Here is a 27591-nt window from a genome sequence, read left to right as displayed (position 1 = left end):
CCTTTTTGACTTTGCATCGCTCAGTGATAAGAGTCTGTATCAGTCACAAAAACAATCTAAGTCTTCATATTTCACTGCAAAATGAGTTGTCCAACTGGATTTTAGTGAAATAACTCAAATAGTAGAAAGAAACGATGGAAGTACTTAATTTTGGGGGGGAGGGGTTTGGGAGGGGGCAAGGGGACTTGTGCAAAACCTAGCCTAGGACAAGCGGTTTCTATGTGGAATTTTGATTGTATAAAAGAGTATTCCACATAAAATACTTTTGAAGTGAGGAATAGCCCAAAAGCTTGCGTGCTATGAAGCTGAATATAAACGGGTTTATTTTAAAGTAGGGAATTGCGGTTTTAGACTAGGACGATTATTGTTAAGAATTTGATATAGCATCTTTCACGTCGGGAGCACGTCTCAAAGAGCTTTACAGACAACAACGGCAATGTATGTCCAACAAACAGCCATGGAGAGGATGACCAGTTTTATTGTTGGCCAAGACACCAGGGGAAACTTGCTTTACTTTTTGAATATTGCTAGGGGATCTTTAACATCAACCTGAACAGGCGGAAGGGACCTTGGGTTAACGTCTCATCTAACAATACAGCGCTTCCCCCAGCACCGCATTGGAATGGCAGCCCAGCCTACACAAGACTATATGAGTTCAAAGTCCCCACAACCTTCAGACTCAGCAGCGACAGTGCTACCAACTGAGCCAGGCTGACACGTACATCGCTGAGGAACACACTCCTTCGTGCTTTTGTGTTTTGGTTTCTATTGACTTATTTGCACTGGATTTAAAAGCTATCAGAAACGAAAAGAAATAACATTTATATACTGCTTTATGTCAAAATGGCACAACAACAACAACAACAACAAATGACATTTGTATAGCGCCTTTCACCTCTGGAGGATGTCCCAAGGAAACAAATTGTTCCATGTATAATAAAATGAAATATAATATATAAACTCTCCTACTTTAGCTTTAGCTTGTGACGTATCAGGCCGTGAATTTGTCCCAGAAATGGCAACAAGCATTGCCGAAATCAATGGTCTACGTTTCCTTTTGACATTATTTCAACATTTTTTTAATCGTTTCATATACAGTGCATCATTTAAAGGATTTCATACTGAATTTTGTAAAACAAATTGTGTAATATATATGCAAACTGTTTCAACATCATGTGCTGTGCAGTTTATTTTACACTGGGCTCAATACATCGCTTGCAAAACCCAACAAGAAAACAAAAAAATTCCTTGTCTCTTAAAGAATGCCTGGAACGTGGAATAAGACAAAAAATTCCACTAAATCGAGTATTTGAGATATATTTTAAGAAAGAACAGGATCACGATAATCAATCGCCAGTATAAAAGCATAATATTAACTGTCAAATTTTACATTTGCTTGAAATAATTGTTGGGTATTGCACCTGGTGGTTTTAATAAGTTATTTCCATCCATAAGGCCAGCTGCCAGTTTTAGGTACATGCTGCCGTAAAATACAATATCAAGAAGAATTCTCTTTCTACCCAAAGCTTTTTTTTCCCCTTTCCTTTCCCTCCCCTAAAACCTAAAAGCGATCTGAATAGAGTAAAAGAAGACAAAACTTGCCCTTTCGTGACCCCACATAACTAGGCCTGTTCATATTTCAATCTGTTTGTGTGTAAAGGCAGCCAGGCGGAAACATGCTGGCCAGTCAAATGAAAACCCTAACCTCAGTCAGAGCACCTTCCTCTAACCGCCAGCAACTATCCTCATTAGAGACAAAACTAGCTCAATAACTTTTTACGATCTCCCTTCTAAAGCTTGCAAATAGGGGAACCAGATAAAACTGCGGTTCGNAAAAAAAATCTCTTTCAAACAGTTGCACACTATCCTCACAACAAACATTTTGTTTTCAGAATGAGGTCCTCTCTCTATCTCTCTCTCTCTCTCTCTATTTAAAGTAAAATAAGAAACAAATGCGCTTACAGCTTCCTTCCTTTTATACAGCTCTTTTGTTGTCATGGACATTATGTCTTTGTACGTAACTCTCTCAGGATGACCATGGAAGGAATAATCCACCTAAAAGAGAAAGCAAAACAAGTTTGAAAAATGTGCGGTGAATGCATGGTAATTCCTCTGCAGGTTATACATACCCTTTATTCTGATTTTATATACATATATATAATATATATATACAGAGGGTGATCAAAACGTCATGATGCCATTACAATGTCTAATAAGTCTTAAAGAAATTATGATATTTTTGTTTTCTTGAGATAATATTATCAAAAGGTATCACGACTTTTTGGTCACCCTCTGTATATAATAAATATAAATATATATATATATAATGCTTCATCTCATCAGGTTGAAGAGGGAAAAATCATCAATGAGCATTTATTTTTAAAACTTCCAAAGTACCTTTTCAATAAGTATTGCTTTTCATAGCAATTACGTTCAGATAAAAATCAATGGAGGTTGATCTGAATAAGATCACAAGCGATTATATGTACGGAGCCCAGTCTACATGAATAGTTTAATTGTTGAACAGTTGTTCTGCTTCTTGAGGGTTTCTGTGACAACCAATAGGTTCATTTTATTTTTTTTAACTTACAACCCCCCGGCCCCCCCAAAAAATTACAGCAACGCAGACACATGCAAAAATCACATCTTAAATTTTTTTTAAAAAAAACTATCTTTATTAGATCTTCATACTAGATATTGCTAGGTAGACGTTAGCAAAGCTACAACTGTGAAATTTTGTAGGCATCAAATCATCCCCACCCTCTCTCTCTCTCTCTGTCTCTGTCTTCAAAGCCGTGCCTGTAGATTCCAAGAAACATTAATATCATACACTAATGAGAAATGTGGATTATGTGAACAGTTCCCTTAAATTAGCTTGCTCACTTCCTTGATTGTCCCAATCCATAGCAAAATAACTTTGCTTTCGGCTAAAGCAAAAAAAAAATCACACACGCACACTCACTCACTCTCTCTCTCGCACGCTGGATTATTACCGTGAACTTTATGTTCCTATAATGGGGCATCTTTTATTAATATGTAAGCCTGTGCAGCTGTGAAAATTACCCAGAGTCAATTTTATTCAGTTAGAAGCCAAACTGCCTTTATGCTACAGCAAACCATAATAGTACATTGTGCTCAGTGGACGGTGATCTGATACAGTTTAGATGGCTTGAACTCATTCATTTACTCTGAGCATCAAATTCAGTAGATTTGCCTCAAGATGCACTGCTCTGTTTTGGCAGAGAACATTCAATTTCTTTCTGTTTTGTAATACAGACGTAATTGTTGTTGGGGGAAGGAAAAAAAATAACTTCATATCATGTGTAGATTTACATTACCCGCCGCAGTCTAACTTGCAAGGCTGATTATACCAGCATTCATATCTGCCGACATGAGATTCCCAATGCCCTGTTACCATACAAAAGAATGGGACAAATTACTTATTTATATATACAGAACTCGCTCATAATGGCCAGCTGCAGGTATTTTTGGAAAGTGCATTTTAATAAGGCTCTATTCAGGGTGTACAAATGGGGAAGAAACAGTTTACACTATAGAGTTAAGCGCGTAGGGCCCTTTTCTCTTTCACCAGCGAAATCAATCATTTGCCCAGACTGTGGGAGTCAGAGTTAGTTACTGAAAAGAGCCCCATATATAAACAAGTCAATAACCCATTGTGTGCCATTGTTGGTCTGAAGCAGTGTGCTTACAAAAAGCTGCCCCCACTCCTCTTAGAATGAATGTCACTGTATTCAGACATTGGGATCGGTCCTTTTGTTTCTATCGGGTGCTGGCTGGCGTTTATGTATGGGAAAGAGAAGTGGTTGATTAGAGTCCCCCCCAACCACCTAAAAAAAAACTATGCCACCATCCAGCGACTTGAAGCTTTCTTTATTTACGTTGAACCTATTTCGCTTTAAAAGTTAACCAGTGATTTTAGGTGCGTCACTACCACCTACTTACAATCTAGCATGGCTTGGCGAGGAGCCTTTTAACAGAGAGATCCGATGCCTTTTGAGTTTCAGACCAATGCGTAGCATTCAAAAAAAAATAGCCAGAGAGAGAACACTCCAAGACCGGTTTGTAAGTTCAAACGATTCCTTTTTGTGACCATACTATGGGCTGCCTGTTGGAATAACAGTGGTTCGTACACACACCACACAGCACTAACTAGTTTTTGTTTAAAAAAAACTTTTTTTTTTTACAGAGGACACAATGGGGAAAATAGGAAAGGGCAATAGGAGGGAGTTCCACAGTATGTTCTCAATACTAACTGACTGAATTCATTACCTTTTAAAATGTAAATGGACAATGACACTGTTAAGAGTGTTGGCAGCCCAGCCCCTAGCCCCCACCCCTGACTCTCTCCCTCCTCTCTGTGTATACAGTGTGGGCTCTACTGGAGAAACGTGCAGGCTTGCTTATCACCACAGATTTTCTGTGTTGTGATTTTCAGTGATGCTTAAACAGACAAGACCCTCTGCCTTTCATCTCAGGGTTTGCTGATGTATCTACCTGCACGTTGCAAAGGAACTTAGAACTTAATTTAAAAAAAGCACTTGCTATTGATCCAGAGGAAACTCGACATTATAAGAGCGGTTTCTAAGTGGCTGAGGTTTGGCTCGGATGGCTTGTAATAACAACAACATCATGCTTTTATATAACGCCCCTCACGCACAGAGGGGCGTTATATAAAAGCGCTTTAATATCAATATCAAAAAAGCTTTATATTTTACTCGATTTCCATCACCGAGATGATCAACGGTCAATCTTACAGACCTGTACACTCGCTCCACAAATCGTTTTGCGATAAAGGCAATTTACTAAGTTCTAAAAAAAATAATAATAATAATTTGGTCACTCAATCCACGGCTGTTTGTGGGACACTGCTGTGCGCAATTGGCTGCCGCATTTCACTTTACAGTATATTCTGTGAAGCGCGTTGAGACGTCTCGGAAGCGTGATAAGGCCCTACATCAAATGCAAGGATTATTATTACATCGTTAATGAACTGAATTTAATTGAAATGATTTGAATAATTATTCCTTTTCTCTTTTTGTGTGCGCGTGTGGGGAGGTAAGATCTGTTCTGCTTCCTGCTACCACGCCTACTGTTTCAGCCAGAGGGGTGTGATAGGTTGACTGAAGAAATACTTGCAGGAAGGAAGGGAGGGGGAAGTGCCACAATTGGTACCATTACTATTTCCTCCTGGTCCTGCAATGGTACTGTGGAGTCTTGTAGCTCAGTGGTGAGAGTGCTCGCCTTGCAAGTGAGAGGATCTGGGTTCGATTCCTAGGCTGGGTGAAACCTTATGCCACACGCCTCTGTTTACCTGTCAGTAAGTAGGAACCTGGTTGTTAGTCGAGTGGATGATCGCTTTTCCGGGATAATAATCCCTTCAAAGAATAAAAAATTTAAAAATATATTTTAGTCACTCAATCCACGACTGTTTGTGGGACGCTGCTGTGCGCAATTGGCTGCCGCGTTTCGTCCACAAAATATACTCACTTTACAGTCTATTCTGTAAAGGGCTTTCAGACGTCCAGAAGACGTGATAAGGCACTGTATCAAATGCAAGGATTATTATTATTATTACTGGGAGTGCTAAATAGGTTAAATTGCATCTTGCCATTGCTTGGGGAGTCCATTTGCTCTCCCCGTTAAAACTTGTGCTTTCTGCTCACTTTTTAACTTCTATTACCAAAAAAGTTTGAATTGTATCCATCCCACACTCACTTTATTCCCACACAGCAGTCGAATGTGAAGTTTCACACCTCCCCAAAAATTAAATGGCATTGAGAATGAATAGGTAGTTCAGGCCGTCCCACATTTATGACACAGATTTGTCCTGCAATGCAATGGGATGGGGGGGGGGGGGGGAGGCGGTGAAGCACAAAGTCATTGTGAAAGAAACCTTGGAAAAAAATAGTTTTGTCATCTAAATTAAAACCCATTTGTCCACTTTAGTCAATAATAATAATAATAATTCTTGCATTGATACAGTTCCTTATCATGTCTTCGAGACGTCTCAAACCGCTTCACAGGGCACACCGTAAAGTGAATTGACCATATATTTAGTTAGTAGGGCAGTATTTGTGAAAAAAATATGAAAGTGTTGGTTTATAAACAGAATTAAACCCTGCTTCGCTTCAAATTATAGTTAGTTCACAGCAATAATACTTTGGAATGAACCCAGTTCATTTTTGGTCTGTTTTATCCCTTCTGAGCTGAGCTGCTGGTTTTATGTGCACTACACACGGTCTGACCTAGCTTGCGGAGCTCAGAGTTGGCAGCTGTGATTGCAGTGCAGATTTCACACAGTGTAATTACTGCAGTGACACTAGGACTGAGAGGTAAAGAGAAAAAAGACCCTACAGGTTATTAGCACTAAACACTGGGAGAAATCAACGAGAGTCAATGCGTAATTTTGAGGACTATCAAGCCTCATCAGAAACAGCGGGGAGGAAAGTGCTGTACTTCATCATCTCACTCTCCTACTTTTGTTGAAAATTACAGTAATTAAAAAAGAGCTAAGTACTTCTCAGGCAAGGGGTCTTTTTCTTTACCCATCACCTTCTAGTTCACTGCTGATTTTGCCTGACCTTTTCTGGTGAAGTCTATCAGAGGCACCACAGATCTTTGTTGAGTGCCTCTCTAAAAGCTAATTACTATACACTGGCTGATTCAGTATTGATCAGAAAAGGTAGCGCAGCAAATGAGAGTCCCAACACCCAGGCATTGGCAATCGAAAGGTAATTCCGGCCCCATAGAAACCAGACTTTCTCCTCCACTCATTAGAATCAGCTGTGATGTGTTTCAATCGATAGACAGCACTGGATTGATTCTTTTGACTAAAACCTTTCTTCAAATGATGGGGACAATCAGTGGCCTAAGACATCAAAGGCCTTGATCCTTATGCTGTGCCTGGGTTTCTATATATTTGTGTGTGGGTGTGTGTGGGTGTGTGTGTGTGTATGTGTGATGACGCATTAGGAACGATCCTTACACTTTAACTTTGCATTTAGGTCACTGTTTTGCCATGTCGCCAATTGCGAGCACCACATCTCGGGCATCAATATATAATAATACCATCAAAAACGCTGCTGCTTCAGATCATTACTTCAAAATAAATTGTGAACAAACACACTTCACCCAGGGTGAATTGCTCTCCATTATGCTCCTGAATCAAACCACACATACACCACCACCCCCCTCCCCCCATCCCATGCTTGTTTATAAATAGATTTAAATCCTGCTCGAATGCATTCTGTGAACAGACAAGAGCCTCTTGCCCCAGGTAATTTCACTTCGGATCATATACCGCTCCTATTTGCACATCTTTAGTTGGCGACTTTGTAAGGCATTAATTTAGCTTCTATCCCTTTCTTTTAAGCATGCGATAGTGGCTCCAGGATATCTAATAATCCTTGCATTTGATACAGTGCCTTATCACGTCTTCAAGACTTCTCAAAGCGCTTCAAAGAATACACTGTAAAGTAAAATGACTGTATATTTTGTGGGCGAAACGCGGCAGCCGCAATGTCCCACAAAGCGTTGTGGTTTAAGTGGCCAAATTATTGTATAGGGTGTTCACAAAGTCCTGTTACTCCCCCGTGTGTTTTTTTTCTTACAATTAATTTTTATTTTCTGTTGCGTATGAGTCAAGTGTAACAATGTCTGACGCCAGTAACTTCCTCCTCATTCCATCCATCCATCCACGTTACGAAAGATGTCACACCGAACATGGCGATGGATCATTATCTGCCATGAAAATGATGGCATGCACACACACACACACACACACGCACGCGCACACATACACGCACACACACACATACACACACAGGCGCGCGCGCACACGTGCGTACCCTTCCTCTGGATGTCTAAACACAGTGAACACTTGTACTGAATACAATTAAGTATTTCTAAATACAATTATCTTTCTTCCATGTGTTTCAGTTGTTGGTCAGTGCACTGTAAAAAAAAAACCATGGGGGTGGTAGCAGGAGTTTGTGAACCCTATAGCGAGTCTCAGAGATGTTCAGATCCGTGAAACATTTCCTCATTCCAAGTAGTCGCTGTTGTTTACAGATGACAAGCTTGTCACCTTTTCCTTTCCCCCTTTTCTTTATCTGAATCCTCCAGAAACTTTCTCGGTTAGTTCACCTGCCTGAACTCTCTCACTCTCTCTCTCTCTCTCACACACACACACACACACCCACACAACACACACACACACACCAAATCAAAAAGCTGGCTGTACATTAAAGATTCTCTCTGGATGGGAATTTTAAAATCAAACCGGCGAAATATAGCATCAAAGCAGCTTGAAGTATAAAAAAGAAACAAGTCACAGAGCACACGAGGAAGAATAAAACCAATTACTAATGGTCAGGGACAAAGCCAGACTCCAGCAGAACGAACACCAGGTGTAATTTCAGTCTGCCAGTGCATATTTCGATGAACTCTGGTTTATAATAGCAGTTCTCCCTTTAAATCGTGAATGCGAGCAGCAGGAAAACCTGCACCCCTTCATCAGCCTCTCATGCTTGGTGTGATTTCAGTTCACAGCCTCTCTATTGACACCATGGCAGGTGTTCACTAAACAACTTTATTTCTCTCCAGCAGAATACAGACTGCACTGAAGTGTAATCCCCCTGCTGTCTGCTTGTGCTTTATTTCATAAGAATCCATACAACACAAGGAAGAGAGAGAGAGAGAGAGGGAGAGAGAGCCTCAATAGAGTGGGCAAACAAGTGTTTTGTCCTTGGGCACATGTCAGAGGTGCTTGGATTTGTATTACTGTATTCCAGGCGATTCGTATCAAACCTCTGAAAACCTATTGGAATTAATCAACCATTTCTGGCAACTTGAAAGGGCTAATATGTAAGAAGGAATGCGTTGCCGGGTGTATTCGGTCAGTTTCCAGCCTTTCATCAGCATGAAACACATTCACGTTCCGAAACAATGTCACCTGGACGTAAGACATTCTCCCGTTTTTCTTTTATATTTCTACAGCTGCGATTCACTTTCCCTCTCTGCTGCGTGTGACGTGAACCCGAGGTCGTGTCTCCAAACAAAAATGATTTCGTTTTTTTTGATTTTTTTAAAAAAATGAAACGTAAAATTATTTCATTCGCGGAGTCGGCGAACATCACGCTGGAAAAGTCACAAGTTGCGGGGATACATCTGTACGAAGAGAATCGCGGATAGAATTCCACTCGGGAATTTCTACAGGAAAGGTCCGCGTTGGCATAATCCATCAATCAACATAATTCATAATTCCCCCTTAACAGTCTCTTTTACTGTAGTGCAGTTCTTGTTAAATTTGAATTCCTGACTCCCTACATACTGTTATAATAATAATCACTGCATTTCATATAGTACCTTATCACATCCTCAAGACGTCTCAAAGCTCTTCACAGATTATACTGTAAATTGTAGTGACTGTATATTTTGTGGGCGAACCACGCCAGCCAACTGCACACAGCAGTGTCCCACAAGCAGTCGTGGATTGAGTGACCAAATTATTATTATACTGTTGGGCTTTTGCTGTGCACATTTGGTCTGCGTAAAATAAAACCAGGAAAGAATGCTTCAGTTACTATCAAAGCAATTAATTTCATCTGGGGGATTATTGGCAGGACACTGGGTGAAACTCCCTTCTTTTTTCGAATGGGATCTTTAACGTCCACCTGAACAGACAAATGAGACCTCGGTTTAAAGCCTTTTCCAAAGGATGGCACCTCTGACAAAGCAAAATTACATTGTACCAAAAATCACTACTATAATATACAATTCTTAACCAAAGCATTTAAAAGTCCTCTGCCAATTCAAGCATTGGTTGTTCATGTTTTCACTGGCTTACTAAGTTGGTTCAGCGCCAGTCATCTTTCGTATGCTAATAACTGTTATAAGATGTGCTGTTTTGTGTAATAAAGCGGTATTTACATTCCTGTTCCAGCTTGAATGGTTAAATGGGCTGAGGTACCAATATCATAAATTGGTCATCTTTTAAAAAAAGCTGCCCTTCAGGAACTCCTGACCCAAGCATAAAATATCTTTGCAAACGATACGCAATTCTGCATTAACCAGGTTTGCTCTGCATCACCTCAGCCCAGTTTTAGTGAAGCTGCTGAATTAACCATCTATTCGCTTCCCCAGTGCTGTAAACTGGAGGTGATAATATAATTATTTCCATTGGGTGTTAATTGTATAACTCAGGGTACCTGTAATTCCCTTGTTCCATGTGTGTTTGCACATGGTTTAAACAACTCCCAATGTTAATACAAGTGCAATATTAAAGAGACACAGATTATATCCATCGCAGGAAAGTGGAAGAAAATGAGAGCCATTGGGCAGGCACTCATGTTCTCGCTCGTTCCTTCGTCTGTTTTGCTCATTAGTATCAGAAGAGGGTACATTTAACATGGCGTGTGGTAAGATTCATAAAATAATCTGAGGCACAAGTGGAGAATCGTAAATATTGCTCGCAGTGATTGCTCCACACAGAGAGCCTTGCTCCAAATCAGGAATCAATGTGGGGATTTAAAAGCATAAATTGCTAGATTAATTTGAAACTGTCAAGTTTGCCGAAAGGTGTGGTTCCTTAACTATCAGTTACTTAACTATCAGAGTACACAAGAATAACTACAACAACTTGTATTTATAATAGCGCCCTTCATGCAGAGTAGCGTCCTGGAGCACTTGGTAAACAAATACAAGGTAAACAAATACAAGTAAATCAGTTTTATACTGGCAGAAATGCTAGATAAGATGCGCCCAAATCCATCTCTGTTGATACACAGTAGTTCAAAGGGTTATCAATTCAGAGACTGCACACATCTGCTGCTTGAGTTACTGCACGTGATCTCTCGCTCCCATCATCATAAAGATTGTACATGCCGACTGATGTACTGGTGAAATGAAAAGGTTAGATAGTTATCTAAACTATCCTGGAGTACAATAGACACAATGGTTCACTGAGGCAGGAATCATTGGCACTGACATCATCATCATCACTGGAACATTCCAGAGATCTTGTTTGGATAATGATCAGAATAATAACCAGGGGGATGAAAAAGCACAAATTAGAAATATCTCCATTCCAATTAATGACAGTGGGCTTCATTACAATTTTTTAAAAAATATATTAAATTCACATCAACAGCAAAAAAATAATTTATGACTCTAGGGTAGTAATTCGGATTTATACCCCAGCCGGCTGCATAAAGTTTGAAAGAGTTGATAAATGTAATTTGCGGGATTTACACAAAGGTTTCTGTACCACATCAGGAATGTAACAAGCTTTCAATAGAGCTTTTGGTGTCAGCCTGGTTCATTCAGTTGGCAGTTCCCATGTTTCACCCACCAAATACACAGTCACTTCACTTTACAGTATATTCTGTGAAGGACTGTGAGATGTCTCAACGACGTGATAAGGCGCTATATCAAATGCAAGGATTATAATTATGGTCATTATTATTATCATCACACCATTAAGAAAACCATCGCCCAAGAATGCTCTGAATTAAGTATCTTTCTCTGGGGATCTTCCTATTTCTCCCATTCCTCTTTACAGTGTCCAGGACTAGAAGCACAGAGATATTCATTTGCACATAGGTTACATAGAAAAACAATAGAGATTCATCTTTCTGCTAAGAACAGTGTCTTTGACAACACAGTAATGTGATTTCACTGAGAACATTCTTTAGAAGCAATTTCACCTCCAAATCCTAATTAAATGAATTTTTGATGTGCTTTGAAAGACAAGAGAGAGAGAGAGAGAGAGAGATGCGGGGAAATAGTCAACTTTTCCACCTTGCTCACTGTTTATTACAAACATTGTGTAAAAATCCTGTTCAACAAAACTCTCCAGAAGTTATGCTGATGTAGTCGTGTCTACATAGCGTTAACAAAACACAGCCGAGGATGATGAGGCACCTTCGATGATGGATTTTGCACTAATGGTGCCAATTCAGGCTTGTAAATGCAAAAAGCCTCTGTTAATCCAGCTGTGGAGTGTGAAAGTACAGGTGAAAATGTCACGCCAACAACTACGGCACAGGAACATTTTCAGACGGGGCCCTGCTAGGCCTTCTTGACACCGTTATGGAGTGACAGCAGCACATTTTCACCAAGGAAGGGCTGCCCTCCAGCATACAAACAAGACGGGAAGAAGGGCAGTTAAGCGACAGACAGACAGACAGTCTGGAAGAGAGTGCCGAATGTAAAGAAAATCATCAAGGGAAAAGCATTAATACTGCTCTGATCAAATCAGTTCTGATGAAGGATCACGCCTGAGAAGTTCCCCTTTTTTTATCCCCTCTCTCAAAGATTCCCAGCGTTTCTGTTTTTAACTTCTGATTTCCAACATCTGTAGGTTTTCTTTTTTAAAAGACCTTAAGACCGGAAGACCACACAGGACAGGGAATGCGTTTCAGGGAATGAAGACGTTGTAAACGGGCTGTGCCGGAAACCGAACTGACAGGATAAATATTTGCCATAGAGAGCAAGAAACCAAGGCAAACACAACGCTGGACTATATTGCCAAAATAATAATAATAATAATCCTTGCAAATCAGTTGACTTCAGATCTGAAATGATCTTATGATATAATGACAAGATTCAGTGACAAGAATCCAGTTGTGCCAAGGCGACGGAGCACACCTCCACTTAGCTACACATGCTTTTGCACTGTTAATTATTTTATCTGCACACAGCAAGGAAAACTTAGTGGAATATACCAAGGAGATATTTCCAAAATGCAAATGGGCAAGCGCACAGGCTGACCTCATTAAAAACAAGCACCACTACCACCGAGCAAATTAAAAGACGACTTTTTAGTTTGAGAGAGCTTGCATTTTTAATCACGCCTAAAAAAAAGAGGATCAGCCGTGGAAATGCAATGCTAAGCTGTGCAGTATGTAGCAAAGAGGTCCACAGAGAGGTCCAACACAGTCGTTCTATGACAATAGTGCTCAGTTGCAGAACTAGGTAATAAGTCTCTTATCATTTGATTGCCTGCTTGCAGTGGCTGAGTTGCTTCTAGTGCTGCTGTGCCCTGTTCTCTCCCTCATCCTCCGTGGCTTGTCATTGCTCCACTGGCCGCGGCTATAATGTGCAGGACGCAATTTATACAACAATTACTCGGTCACCTAATCTGTGACATACTGTGTCAGCGGCCATCACTGAATGGTCTGAGCCAAAGACGCCCTGTTTTAATATGCCAAGTGTCTCCTCGTTGAGGAGAGAGGGTTGTGCGTACGTGTGTGTGTGTGTATGTGTGTGTGCCTGGTTGCAGCGATACTCTGCTGGGATGTGGGGATTGTGTAGTGGTGTCATGGGCCATGGTTGCACTGCATAAGGGCCACATCTCCCAGGCACCAGCAGTCCATCTTCTCTTTCAGAGAGCTGTGTGACAGCTGATTTCCCCGGAATAAAAGAATCCCGGGAACTGTGCACTGATGTGCAAGATTTTCCATGGTTGGTTGCATATTCTTTGTGCATTGATGGGATGGTGGTATCCCTTCTGATTCAGGTATGTCATTAGGTTTGTGGTAGGTGCACAAATGGATACATGAGTAACTCAATTATGTCCTGTACCTTTGGGAAGCCAGTAATTTGGTAGAACTGTTGCAGCCTTTTCGGTTGCGGCTCCTGCTGGCTCCTGCTGGGGTGAACGTGCCAGGGTGCCTGGCAATACACCGCCTCAGTGACCTCCTTTAATGCAACAGTACACAGCAAAATGAGACGTCTCCAGCGGGTGCCTGGAAATGGTTCCAGAGACATAAAAGTCGAGGGCGCTGGTGGCATTCACTGCCGTCACTACAACATGCTCTGAAGGTCTTGTCAACCAGGTAGCACACATCAATCAGAGCCTCCCCTGGCCCGAGTCATCTCAGACACTGCCTCTCTCTAACTCCCAGGTAGTTCAGTGGTAAAGCTACTGCCCGTGATGTGTTTTCTCTTTCTCTTTTTGTTCAGATAATCCCACCAATAGCCGCCACATCAAACTCCTACAGGTCCAACAGGTGAAGGTACATTGTGCAAATTCACTGCACCATCCAAATCCAATTATATTTTCTTAGATTTATTAATTTCTCATCATATTTCATCTCTGATGTCGAATACCACTGTGCTATTTCTTAGGACGCATTGCACGACCCATTGATCTCTTTGACTGATGAACTTCTCACTTGAACCGTTAACTTTTGTCAGTCTTATCACCCCTCTTTTTGTAAACAGAATCCAGGAAAAACATTCATTCTGTAAGCCTCATCTATGTTACATAAACTAACAGATAATAAGGGAAGAATTACAGCCAGATATAACAACAACGATTTGTATTCATATATGATATGATTTCGCCCACAAACTACAGTCAATTTACAGAATATTCAGTGAAGCGCTTTGAGACGTCTCGAAGATGTGATATGGCGCTGTATCAAATGCCAGGATTATTATTATTATATGGCGCCCGTCATGCAGGGTAGCATCTCGGAGCTTATAGGGGTCCCTTGTTGATTGGGACTTTTATATACATAAGTGGCATAGTTACTAAGGTAAAATACTGGCCCCAAAACATACTTGCCCCCACATCCTTCACTGTATTTTACATCAAACATCCATTGACTCCATGCTGTGCATACTGTACCACATGAAAGAAAATCTGCAGTAAATGTGTAGCAGCCTGACTATTGCAGAGTGGTTTATACATCACAAATCTCCCTGTGTACAGAGAAACTAAGGGTAGGTCACACGTGAAAGTGTAACATTAGTTAACCTCACACCTCTGGAGAACCTTACGGTTATTGTTAGATTACCAGCGCACCTACAAAGACATAGATTAAATGTCAAAATAAATTACAAAGCTGGATCTATGTTATATCAATAGATTGTTTGTTATGTTTTATGCGACTGAAGCAATTCAAATGGTCTCAGTGAAGAAATTCTCACTGCCACAAGATTAATTCAGGCATACAAAAATCTACCAGGGAAGTAAATATTGTTTAGCGTTCATAAAATCACAGTTTTAAGATGCCAAGTGATGCATTTTCCTCAGGTTGTTTATCTTGCTTAAAGCAGAGAGCATTTTGAAAAAATTTGATGTTCTGACTTGGACTGTGTGCGAATTAAGTGAAATCTCGCTGCTAAATGTTTGCACCTTATCAGCATGTTTAACAAGAAAAAGGCATAATGCATTCTTGCACCTGCTTCTTTGAGGCATCATGTTGCTGAATAGTTTTTTGTCTAATTCTCAAGACTGCACCACAGCATATACGTCATATAATTATACATCAAAACCACGTATTAATCACACACAAGAAAAGCCTAACATTTTAACCCTTTGAGAACTGAAGTAGCCTTCCTAAAAAATGAGCGTTTCAATTAACGAAAGTCACCGTTCCCAGGTGCTGAGTGTGAAAAGAGGCAAATGTTGAACCCAGTAGATAGCAATTCAAAATAATATGAGGGTTAATTTAAATTCTGGTGAAAGAGTTATTTTCCTTTGAACTAAATGTGAGCTAAATTCTGCCTGCCTCACTTCCGGGTGTTTGCAACCTAGAGACGGAAGGAATGTACACCCATCTTTACTTTATTAATTGACATACAAAGGAAATGTTACACATCACCTATGCAGTACATGTGGATATATCGACATTCATTTCACTCATTTAGAGAAGTATCAATAAAAAGAGTAATTTGATTAATACAATTAGTACCTCTTGTATGACTATAAATTATGAGTGGGATATTATAAATAAATAGTACTGGACTAGCTAGAGACAAGGTCAAATTATTTGTGAGGTTAAAAAAAAGTGCTGTTTGATAGTTATAACAAGAGATTTAAGAATAATGTCACAATTCAATTTGGGTCTCTCTCCAGTGTGGATGCTGTCAGTGACTGAAATGAACTTTTAATTGTGCAATCAGTTTTCTTTAACTGGGCTGAAGGTTTTGATAGATTTCACTGAAATTCTCTTTCAAAATACCTTAATGTAATCCAGATGATGTCCATTTTGAAATGATTTAGTTGGCATGAAACATTCCTCAGGCAATAGGAGAATTTGCATTTATATGGCACATAAACATATAAAAATAAAATCGATCATTCACTTTATGACTGCTTGTGGGCACTTTGCTGAGCACAAATTGGCTGCTTTGTCTATAAATACATTCAATCAGTACTTCACCGTATAATCCTGTGAAGCGCTTTGAGACATCTCGACAATGTGATAAGGCACTATGTCAAATGCAAAGATTATTATGAGCCTATTATAAATAAGCAAAATAAAATTGAATGGAAATATTTGGGAAATAGGCACTCATTTCGCGACGATATAAAAGCAGAACAACATGCTACATTTTGATGGGTGAAGTGTTGTGTGTTGGAAGAAATTAAAAGAGTAGATCACAAGAAGGATTAGAATACAAAGTGGTATTTATCTTGCCTGGCTTTTTCTGGCAAGCGCATTGTACCTCAAGTATATCAATCAACCTATTAAATGCTAAGCGGTCTTTAGTCCTAACTGAAGGGTCGCTGTAACTGTTGTGCCACAAGTTCTTTCATTCAAGAGTCTTGAGAGCTATTAAGGCAATTCAACTCAACTCAGTCACTAAAGTGGCAATCAGTGGAACTCTTTTCTCACTGATGTGAAATGCTTTATTTCGTTGCAAAATTTCCCATTAAAATATTTCCAAAGATAAAACTCGGCATATTCTGCTTAAAGAGGATAGCCAAGGTTGTGTACTTCCAATTCTTAATTTAATGCTGAAAGTTTTTGTCCAAAATAAGAAAATGCTTTGTGATCGATCCTGTAAATACTCAGGTAGGATTCATACACCAGTTTTAATCACAGAAAAGGTTTAGAATTTTAACTTTGTACTTTTTTTAATCAAATTCTTAGATTTTTTTATGTAAGTGCTGCATCAAACTTGTAGAATTTCCACACAACCCTCGTACAATAATGAGCGTGGAGAGCTAAATCTATGCCATATAGACCCCAACAGATATCTGTAGCTAACGCTTGAAGTTACAGCAGTTTAAAATAGTTGTGAAGATTAAACAATAGGTTGTTATAAGAGCACGGTTGTCACACACTGGGGCAATTGGAAATGTATCGCGTTAACTCTGGGACCAGTTGCAAGAAATTCCTCAGGTTGCTAAGTGCAGCCACTTTGATGATGTGCTGTATCTAGCGCCGGCTGAATATTCCTGTCAGCAAAGATTGGCCACACTAAGCAGCATGAGGTTGTTTCCTCTGGAAGGATGAGATCAAGTGGCCCAAAGGACCTTCTTCAACCAACCCTTCTTGTGTTCTGTTTTTTTTCAACCTACACCCACATAACCACGACTGCTGTACCAGGTATTAGTGGCATTCTCTGCTCCGAGCCAGAAAATCATGGGTTCAAGTCTCACATCGGGTCTCTGAAGTCATATAGTCTAGGCTGACACTCCAATACAAAACTTCGGATGAAACCTCAGTTACACACTGATGGCTGTCAGTTCAGGTGGATGTTAAACATCCCATGGCGCTATTCGATAAGAGAAGCCAGTTTTTCCCAGTGTGCAAATTGACTGCTGAGTTCGCCTACAAATATAGTCATTCCACTTAAATCCAGTGAAGCGCTTTGAGATGGTTTGATTACTTGATAAGATGCCATATTAATTGTGAGGATTATTATTATTATGGAGAAACTTTCACTTCCAAAAAAGGCCTTGGCATTATTTATGCTTAATCTGCTTGTGACTTGTTGGCTTTTTGCACTCTTGACTTAACTCCTGTAATGTATCATCAATGGTACAATTCTCTCCATCAGCAGGACATAAAGGTATAATTACTAGATTACTGTACTGAAATGGACAGAACAGAAACTCCCCCAAAGCATGTTTTTGTTGCTGTTCTTTTAACCCTTCACCTCCTAAATAGACGGAGAACGTGTAGCTTTCTCCATTAACTAAATATCATTTTCATTTCCCACCGGTTACAATCTGCCTACACAAATGACTTTAAAAATAGATAATTTCACAAGGAGCTGCTGAACGTTTCGTACATCACACTAGTCCCTTTTAAGGTACTCTCCGGCACAACAGTCCTGCAGAGAGGGCACAGAAATCGCTTTGGAAAGCTGGCGAAGCAGAGAAAGCCGGCAGAAAGCCCTGAAGGATGTGACTAAGCTGCTGCGATGCATCAACAATGGGAAATATTTCTGCGATTGGCAGTGCGCATCAGCGTGAGAAACAGAAATCAATATATGTTGAGTGCAACAAACGCTACAAGCAGCAGCTTATGAGTCAATCAAGCACTTTACCATGTAAGTCTTGATATCGTCTTAACATGAAGGTGGAAGTCACGGGGTCTATCTCAAAGGGTGATCATCAATCCACCAGCAAATGCAATTTTACATTCAATTGGAGAAAACACACGTTGTGGCTTTTCAGCATGCTTGGGCTTACAGAAATATAGACGGTTTGGGGATTGTCACATGGCAAATACTAATTGTTACGATTAAGGTCAGGCAAGAATGCTTCCCTGCTGCTTTGAGAATGTCTCTGACTTTTGATCCTGACATCTGTGTCTTGCAGGAATTTCAGTCCTGTCTGACATTCCTTCTGATGTTGATCCAGGAATTAATGGGTTGTGAAAACCTGGCGAGATATTGTTTGAAAAAAATCTTACTGTAAAAGCACACAAAAAGGTAGCGGAATTTGCCCACACTCCCTTCTGATGCAAATGTGAATTTCTCACCACCCGACAAACAAGAGGAAGGAGAGTGACACCAATTCATTTGTTGAGAGTCAGCTCCAATTGCCACCTTTTTAAAAAAGCTGCTAATTCTATAAAAGATTCATCAGCATTATTTATCTCCTTCCTTTAGTCATGTACACAGTTACAGTTAATAATTCTAACAGTATGCCTGTGCTAAGCATAGCATTTCAATAAACAAAATAAAAATTGGCCTTTTCACTCTCAGTGTGTAGGATTTATAAAATTCCTTGCAGTTTGGACATAGCACCTTGACGCATCATCAAACTGTCACCTTTTTCTGTAACTTATAAATGAAGCAAAGTGACAAGATGTTCTTATGATCTAGGTGCAGCCTAGCAGGGCTTGGAGACTCCAGACTGTACATTGGGATGCAGCTGGAGTCTAACCAGCTAAAACCATGTGAACATTAGCAAGCTTCCTATTATCTGTCCGGTTAGGACCACTCGACCCACAAGTGCTTTGACTTGCAGGATTAACAGACATTGAATAACTGAGCCTCCTCTTCGACAGCGCCTTCGGCCACCGCCCTACCCCTACTCTCCCTGCCCTCCACCCTCCTGATCCCAACCCCCTGCTCGGGTCCAAATTCCTGACTGTCCAACACCATGGGACGTCCTCCCGACGTGAAAAGCCCTGTGTAAATGTCATTTGTTGTTGTGACCCAGGAAGGTCCACACTATTGTAAGGTCTTGCTGATGATAGTCCTGCTGGCTTGGTTCATCAATGGAACTTGAAGGAATATGTATATTTGTTACTGGGTGGGAGAGAGATGTGTAATTGTGTTCCCTGGCATAGATAAGTCTGGCTGCCTCTCCTTATTCTCCTTGCTAACAAACTCCTCTCTTCCAGGATTCTCGGTCACTGGAACTGGATATTCATAAGAACGACAATGAGTTTCAAAGTATTTTAGATATTTACCCCCAAAAAGCAAAACTTAGATCCAAGAAGAGGGTAGCGATGTTTCAAGTTCCAAGTCACCTTTGTTGTACAAAATATCCTGATCCAAACATAATACTCTGTGCAGTATCCCAAAACAAGTATTAAATAGCCTTAATCTTCTGCAACAGTGTCACACTGAAATGTAATCTCTGCAAATCTAGTATATTGCGATTTACAAAAACCTTGAACTAAACCATTGATTTCTGGACAAGCTTTTTTTTAAAAGAGTTCAACTGTATTAAACCCCTGATGACATAACATCATCAGTATAAATTACACACAGATAAAATTTATGTTTTCAATGATATATTGTTAAATTTTTTTAATCAAAATAAATGTTTTACTTGTTTGCATCATCCAGTGTGTCCACAAAATAGCTGCAAAAATTCACATCCAGTGATGTTCTACATGAACATATTGCTTTTTTCCACATCACAGAATATCTACCTTGTATTTAATGCTATCACATAATTACTGGATGCCAGTAGACAGAATTTTCACACAGATTGTGGTGGGTAGTCTCTTTATACAATGTGATGGAAGAGATAATAACAGAAGGAAGTAGGTTCTAGTGTTCACTAGTTGGGAATAAGAAAAGATGTTCAAAGGGAGATCATTTTGAGAATGGGAATCAAGAGAGAGAAAAAAGAAGAAGAAAACTGAAGAAGTAAAGTGAAGAAGCAAGGAAATGCCACTAGGAAACGTATGTATGCTACAATATCCCTCTGCATGTGTACACAGCACGCAATTGTAATGAAGATTTATGAGACAGTCTCTCGGGGGGGATCTGACTTAAAAAGTACCACCACCCAAGGGTCGAAGAGGTAGGTGAGAAGTATTCGTTCTGACTGAGATTTTTCTTCCAAAAAAAAAGCAAATATTTAGTAAACAGCCAAATATTTGTTCTTTTTTCTAAAAAAAAGATCAAAAAAGATGTGCAACGGCTCAAAAGCCTTTTAACAAGCACATCAAACGGTAAAGGAAATCTCGAAATCTTTTCAAAAGTACGAGCAGTTTGTCCCTACTTTGAGGATGGGATCTCTTTCTCTTCTTATTTTCGACAAAGGCTAATGGTTTGGGAGACTGAATGCCCTGTCATTTCCTCAAAGCCTGCCACAGCCTTGTACCCAACTAGCGTTCACCCTTCATTAAACTTAACTGTGACAATATTGCTAAAGCCACTCTCCAGAAGGCTGTGTGCTGTGTATGTGCACTAATTGCTGGATGGGTGGGTGGGGAACCACATTTGCATGGGGAGGAGAGTGTGTGTGTGTGTCTGGGTGGTGGGGGGGGAGTGGGGAGAGAGAGGGGGAGTTGGGTTGGGAAGAAAAACTGAAAAAACTGAGGATTTTAAGTGAAATACTTAAAATACTTCTGTTTTCGTCTCCAATATATACAATAAATGAGATAGTGTATATATGGTACTTGCACAAAACATGGTCGGGCGTATGCGTGTTATTTTGTTATTCTGTATATGACTGCGCTCTCAAAACAAATTTGTTGCATGACATCTTGGATTTGGAAACCTGCCTTAAAAAGTATGACATCTTCACTCTGTGTTAAATGAAGGCAGGCCGACCGATATAAATTTTCTGCTTCAACTGCCAAATTGTACGTTTTAATGGACGCAGTTACAATTTCAGGAAAGAGCTATGGATAAAGATAAAAATAATGTTGATAATGTGCTACAATATAAATATTTTCGATGTGCAGAATTTTAATCGCTGACTTCCTTGGTGGATGAGGTGTAACTTGGGACCATTAATTGATTAAGAAACTGCTATTGGATTTTAGACTGGACAATGCTTTATGTTGATAAGAAAATTTGACAAGCACCGTGCATTTGCATGGGAATCTTGTTCATATTGCACCCTAGTCACAAGCAACGCTGCTACACATTGATCAGAAAAAAAATGTAATCAAATAAAAGCATTTTCAGAAGTTTGGGAAACCTTGAACTTCATCGAAGAGTTTATTCTAAATTTTAGCAATGCAATATTTCTAAGTTTGAAAGTAAGACTGCTCAGATATCGAACAAAAACGTATTCTCAGTTTCTGCTTTTAACTGAGCTCCACTAATAGTGAATGAGAGCATTGGAGGGCTGTTCCATATACCAAATTCAGTCACGTTTTTCAAATCATCAAATATTTCACTGCATTTTATAACTTTTTCACACTTTTTTTTAAACAAAAACAGCCTTTCCCTGCCCACGGATGATATTAATATTTGGTAGAATAAAGTAATTAAATTATTGTTTCAAATAAGTAGTGAAGAAATAGTACACATCTGCACAAAACGCATTTCTTACCAAAATAAAACCCTTAGATTTTGAACCAAACATATTTCATGAAAAATAATTCGCATAATATTTCACATCATAAAATATTTCACAATTTGAAATGCCACTTTCTTGTGACTTATTTTTAGATAACATTCAGAAATCTCATTTGTTTATTCATGTGCTTTCACTCCCGTTTTATTCCTAAAAAAATCTTCAATTGCCATTCATTTTTCAGTATTCTATCACAGAAAATGTTCCATAAAAAGATTTCCATTTGAGTATTTTCTTTTTTTAAAATAAAACTGGACATATATATCAATCTACATTTTAAAACACTTGTTTTTCATTATACGTGTAACTACACCAACTTTTAATTACAACTCTAAGTAAACTTCAAAAAATATTTGTACACAAACGCACAAACTGGGAACTGTCAAAACTATCTTTGGGATTTACTTTACTTTTCACACTGAATTTGAATTTACAATGTTTAGTTCTTTGTTAGATATTACTTTTTATTGTGTGGTGTCATTAGTTTAAATGCAATTTATTTTAGAAACGTAAGGAATTCCTTGATGGGCAATACTCTTCTTTAACTAGAACCAAATAAGCCTCACAGAGTTCAACTTGCTGTTGGGGTAATAAAAGCAATTGCTGTGAGACAGGCTTGTATCTTTCATCACACATTTTGTTCTGAGTTGAATGTAAGGTTTAACTAGTAAAACGCTTGAGCTATTTCTTTCAGCAATAGGGGGGGGGGGGGTTTCCACTGCCTTTTGTCATGAAAACTACTCAAAATGTTTCTGGAGCTTTATTTAACTCAAATGCAATCCGTGAATAAAACAGACCGAAAACTGGCGAGACCGATTAGAGTTGGTTACTGTATGCTTCACTTTTTTTAAAAGCACCAAAAAGGTTGATAATTCCACATCGAGTATTTTGCTTATATTTTAATGTCTCATGAAAAGTGAGCACTTGATGCCGCGGATTATCTTTTATCTCGTAGTGCTTGCAGAAATATCGTGGGTTTGCCACGTTTACATTAAACTCGTCTTTGAGAAGTGACTTGTTTTGAAAAACCCTTAATGCAATATCGACTGCTTCCTGCACTGGTTCAGCATTCTGAACAGCGGGAGATAAACAGGCTCCGCTAACAAGGTGCATCAAGTTCGTCACATGCCTTCGAAGGGTTAATACGTTTTGGTTATGTGAGGATTTAAATATCAAGGGGAGACACCTCTTGACCGAGCCGTCGTACAGAATTATGCAGATTCAGGAGGGAGCCACACAAGCTTTGATTCCCTCTAGGATTCATGAACAAGTTCAAAATGATCTGAAGTGACATGAAGCAGAAGCACTTGCAAAAGGTTTAGGTCGAATTTCACGTCATTTCTCCTTTAACCCAAATTCCTTTAAAAACTCGTTCATCTTAAATGTAAACGTTACAGATAACTTTCGTTTATAAAATTGCAACGAGTGTTTACCAGTCAATACTGAAGATCCACAGCTTCTTAAGAGTAGAAAGTTGTGTGAAAGAGCAGCTGCAAATTAACAATTGTTAGTATAAAAATTATGCTACAAAATGCTTCAGTAAAATAGGGACAGAACTGATATATTTAAGAGCATTGTTTCACTATTTTGTGTTTTTTTGTTTCATACATTGTGTTATTTTATGGTGAAAAGATGTACATTTTCCCACAAGCTTTAAAAGGTTAATATGCTGTGTCAAGCCATCAATGGGAAATATATTAATTTTGTTTAAAATTGGTGATATTTTGGATTTTGGAACACTTTTCACATAAGCTAAAGAAGTGCTTCCTGGAAAAATTAAATAAGACTTCGAAACATCCTCCATTTCGAGGGCTGGTAAAATGATTAAAAGAAATCAAATTAAAATGTAGAAATAGGAAAAAAAATAATAAAATAAGTGCTGGTAGTTTAAAGTACTCTGTAAAATTAAATCTGTTGTTCTTTGTGTTCATCAGAAGTTGAAGCAGGTTAGACAAAAATACTCCAAAAAATTAAGGGTGAATGTTTTTTGTTGAATTTTATTACTTTTGACATCAAGTTCCACCGCTATCTGTAATGTTGGATTAAATATTTTGTGACTTATTTGTTCAGTGACATTTCGACTAATCGTAAAGACATTTTGCAAACTACAGGATCAGACACTACAAAAATATATACTCAACAAGAGAAAGAAAGGGGCGAGCACACATAGACAGACAGAGGTACAAAAACAAGAGATCTAAAGAATGAAATCTGTTTTAAAGATCTAGTGATATTTTTGGAGGGGAAAGGCAAATATTTTACTATGGTATATCCAACATGCTACGGACAGGATGAGAGAAAAAGAGCACGCAACCCACAAAAAAACACACAGGAGCTAAGGCTGATTAAAAAAGATTCACTTAAACATCCGTATTTCAGTCAAAGACAACACCATTGATGAAGCAAAGGAAATACAACATGCCAATACTACCTACATTCTCCTACAAAAGCCACAAAAATCATCCATATTCCTGTCCGCTCATTATTACCCTCTTAAAAGACTTTTTTTGAGAAAAAAAACTGTAGGTGTTAGGATGTAAGATTAGGGAGCACAAGACTGTGAGAGAGAATAGGATGTCAGGTGAAGATGGAATACTATGGCCAAAGTGCCTCTCCAATCGACAAGAGGATTCTTCTTTGCGATTGTTATCACACAAAGAATACCTGTGGGTGTTGAACCTGTTCAGGGAGTGGGTGTTAACCCACGCTTCCATTAGTGTGAAAAACTCTGCAGGAAGCCTTCACACTAATTGACAACGTACAGTCACTCATATACCTATGGAAACCCAGAACCGTTTACTGAAATATTATTCAATTTCTGCGGAGTGATAAATTTCTCTCAAGCAAAACCAGATTTTGCTCATTTTATCCGGCTGATTTTCTGCTTCAAAAACTATGAATTGAAATTGTTAATTAAGAGTGTGTCTTCCTGTTGCTATGCGAGTCTGATTGCGCAGGAATTACTCGAACCATCTGATCCTTAAGATGGATCAGACATGATCTCATAGATAAGACCACTTACACTGGAAGCAATTTCTGTTATTATAAAATACTCATCTCAAATCATTTGGGTTGGACGGTGAATGTTGACTGCAGCACTGTTCCTTACACTAAATATTATCAGCGTATAAGGAAACAAATTGAAATTTTCAGTGTTACTGGTGTAGCGCATGCTTACATTTATTTACTGGAGGTCAGCAAGGTTCACTAAGTCTCCATTTACACTACAGCTGCTAATTTATTTCTGTATCGCATTAGCAGCTGTGCCAAATTAGAGGCCCCGTAAATGGCAAAAAAAAAGTTGCCCAATGTAATAATCCACCTCTGCAGCAAAGTAATTTGATGTGCGTCATGTAAAGTGTCCAGTGCTTCTGAATTGAATGACACTTGCATAATGCACTGTGGCCAACGGGGCCTTTTTGGACATTTTTTTCTTTGTTGGGGCACAAGTGCGTGCACAGCATCACATTAACCTGTTCGTATGTAAGCAAGACTTTAAATTACTGTTCACTGCTGTGCAGTGCTGGTTTTCTGCATCTGCCTGTGACGTCTTTTGTAGAAAGATAATGTCTCCATTAAAAATATGAGCTGAACCTCACCGAGTGTGTAAATGGAATACAAGGTCACGGTTACATTGAGATGCGCTGCCGTAAACCAAGTTCGGAATCAAATCGGAAAGAGTGGGCAGAGTGGAAATTTTGCCCCAGTTACACGGAAGTTCTCGATAGAAAATCTTCGCAAAGCATACATTGAATAAATATACAATTCATTGTATATTTTGTGCGACTTGGATTTCTTGTTAAATAATCTGATAAAGGAATTTCGTAAACTAGTGGCCAACTTAATTGTTCCTAGAATTGTCAAATAATTTCTGGTTTTCATCAATCTGACCCCCGTGGGTCAGATTGATGTACTTCCACTTACTTGATTTAATACATAATCATAATTATCCTTGCTTTTGATATAACGCCTTATCACGTCGTTGAACGTTGAACGTCAAAGCACTTCCCAGAATCTATTGTAAAGTGAATTCACTGTGTATTTTGTGTGATATGGATTTCTTGTTGAACAATCCGATTAAGAAATTTTGCAAATCAATGGTCAACTTATTTGTTCCTAGAATTGTCAAGTAATTTCTGCTTTTCTTTGTTAATTTAAATTGAAGGAGGCGTAACAGCTGATAACAGATAGATACATAATTTGAGTGCTTGGTATGGAAGGGGGAGGGGGTGTCATGTTGAATAAGATGATTTGGCAGATAAATGGGGACATTTTGATATTGTCCTCCCCAAGGTTCTCTGGCATGTATCTGAGTTGTTGCTTGGCTGAAAACAGTCGAGTTTACTCCTGCTCAAGCTCACAGCATGTTAATCAGTCAGAAAATACAACATTTTGGAGGTTTGATTGTAGACAATTTCAGTCCAATCGGAACTGATGTCTGAATATATTGGCATAAGAAAAATAACTTTCTTCCCAAATCCTCAGTATGTAATACACACACATACACATACATACACACACACATACGTGCTGAATTATCCCCATGCACTGTGTTAATGTGCGGCAATTCATTTTGAAGTTTCATTTTGATCAGAAAGGAGTAATAATATGAACCATGTGGTAATGACCTCTGATTCATCCCTATTTCCCTGTCTTTCTGATGTTCTGGGGGAAAAGACTTGATGACATCACCGGAGTACTGGTTTGAACAAGTTACAAAGGCTGACTGTGAGGGGGGGTGGAGGAAGCTGAATTATAATTAGTACAGATTCAACGATAAAAGCCAGGAATCATTTAGTGTCATGTTAATTCAGCTCCCTCACACAGTCAGGCTCAGTAACCCTTTGAAGTCGGTAACCTATTGAAGCCAACATTTGTTGTTAACCCCCCCCAAAAAAATAAGATTGGGATGGTCAAACCCAAAACAAAAGGATGTTAACATTAATAATGGTGGATGTTATTTTAAACCAGTTTTGTGAGGCTTTCTCTCTAAGCATTGTTTAGAAAGCTTTTAAACAGCGTCCTATCAATAGCTAAGGGATGCTTTGAACTTGAATTAAACATGCAACGTATTTATAGTGTATATTTGCTTTAACTGCTATATACTGGGACGTCCTCCCGACGTGAAAGGCGCTCTATAAACTTAATTTTGTTGTTGTTGTACACTTACGATCTCGCATCTATATTATATGTCAATGTATTTTACTTTTTCTACCTTAAAAGTCATGATTCAAGAAGTGGTTTATCACTTTTTAAAAACAGTAACATGAACCACTGCTTGGAAATGCATATATACCATGAACTTTCAAAGAATATCATTAAACCTATGGTTGCCAACCCATGACCAAAAGTGGCCCGAATATTTGCACTAGTCTACGTGAGGCCGTGTTAACTCAATATTCCATTTCCAGTAACTTTCCATTATTTATGGTGTGGCCGTAAATCAAGAAATAGTCAATCCAGAAAAATTGGGTTGGACGACCAAAAAAGTTGTCCACTACTGGCCTAGATATTACTTGCTCAAAATTAACTTCTTCTCCCAACTC

General features: G+C 39.0%; 1 protein-coding gene across 1 annotated transcript in view; it reads right to left on the bottom strand.

The window, feature by feature from the left end:
• Positions 1–27591, bottom strand: part of LOC103175106 (doublecortin domain-containing protein 1) — an 83179-nt gene that overhangs the window by 12008 nt on the left and 43580 nt on the right. Inside the window, exon 9 of the mRNA XM_042341586.1 lies at positions 1963–2055. Coding sequence (XP_042197520.1) covers positions 1963–2055 — 93 coding nt within the window. The remainder of the gene's footprint in view (positions 1–1962; positions 2056–27591) is intronic.

The sequence above is a fragment of the Callorhinchus milii genome, unplaced genomic scaffold (assembly GCF_018977255.1).
Source record: "Callorhinchus milii isolate IMCB2004 unplaced genomic scaffold, IMCB_Cmil_1.0 Scaffold17, whole genome shotgun sequence".
Classification (NCBI taxonomy): domain Eukaryota; kingdom Metazoa; phylum Chordata; class Chondrichthyes; order Chimaeriformes; family Callorhinchidae; genus Callorhinchus; species Callorhinchus milii.
This window is presented reverse-complemented; position numbering and strand designations above follow the sequence as displayed.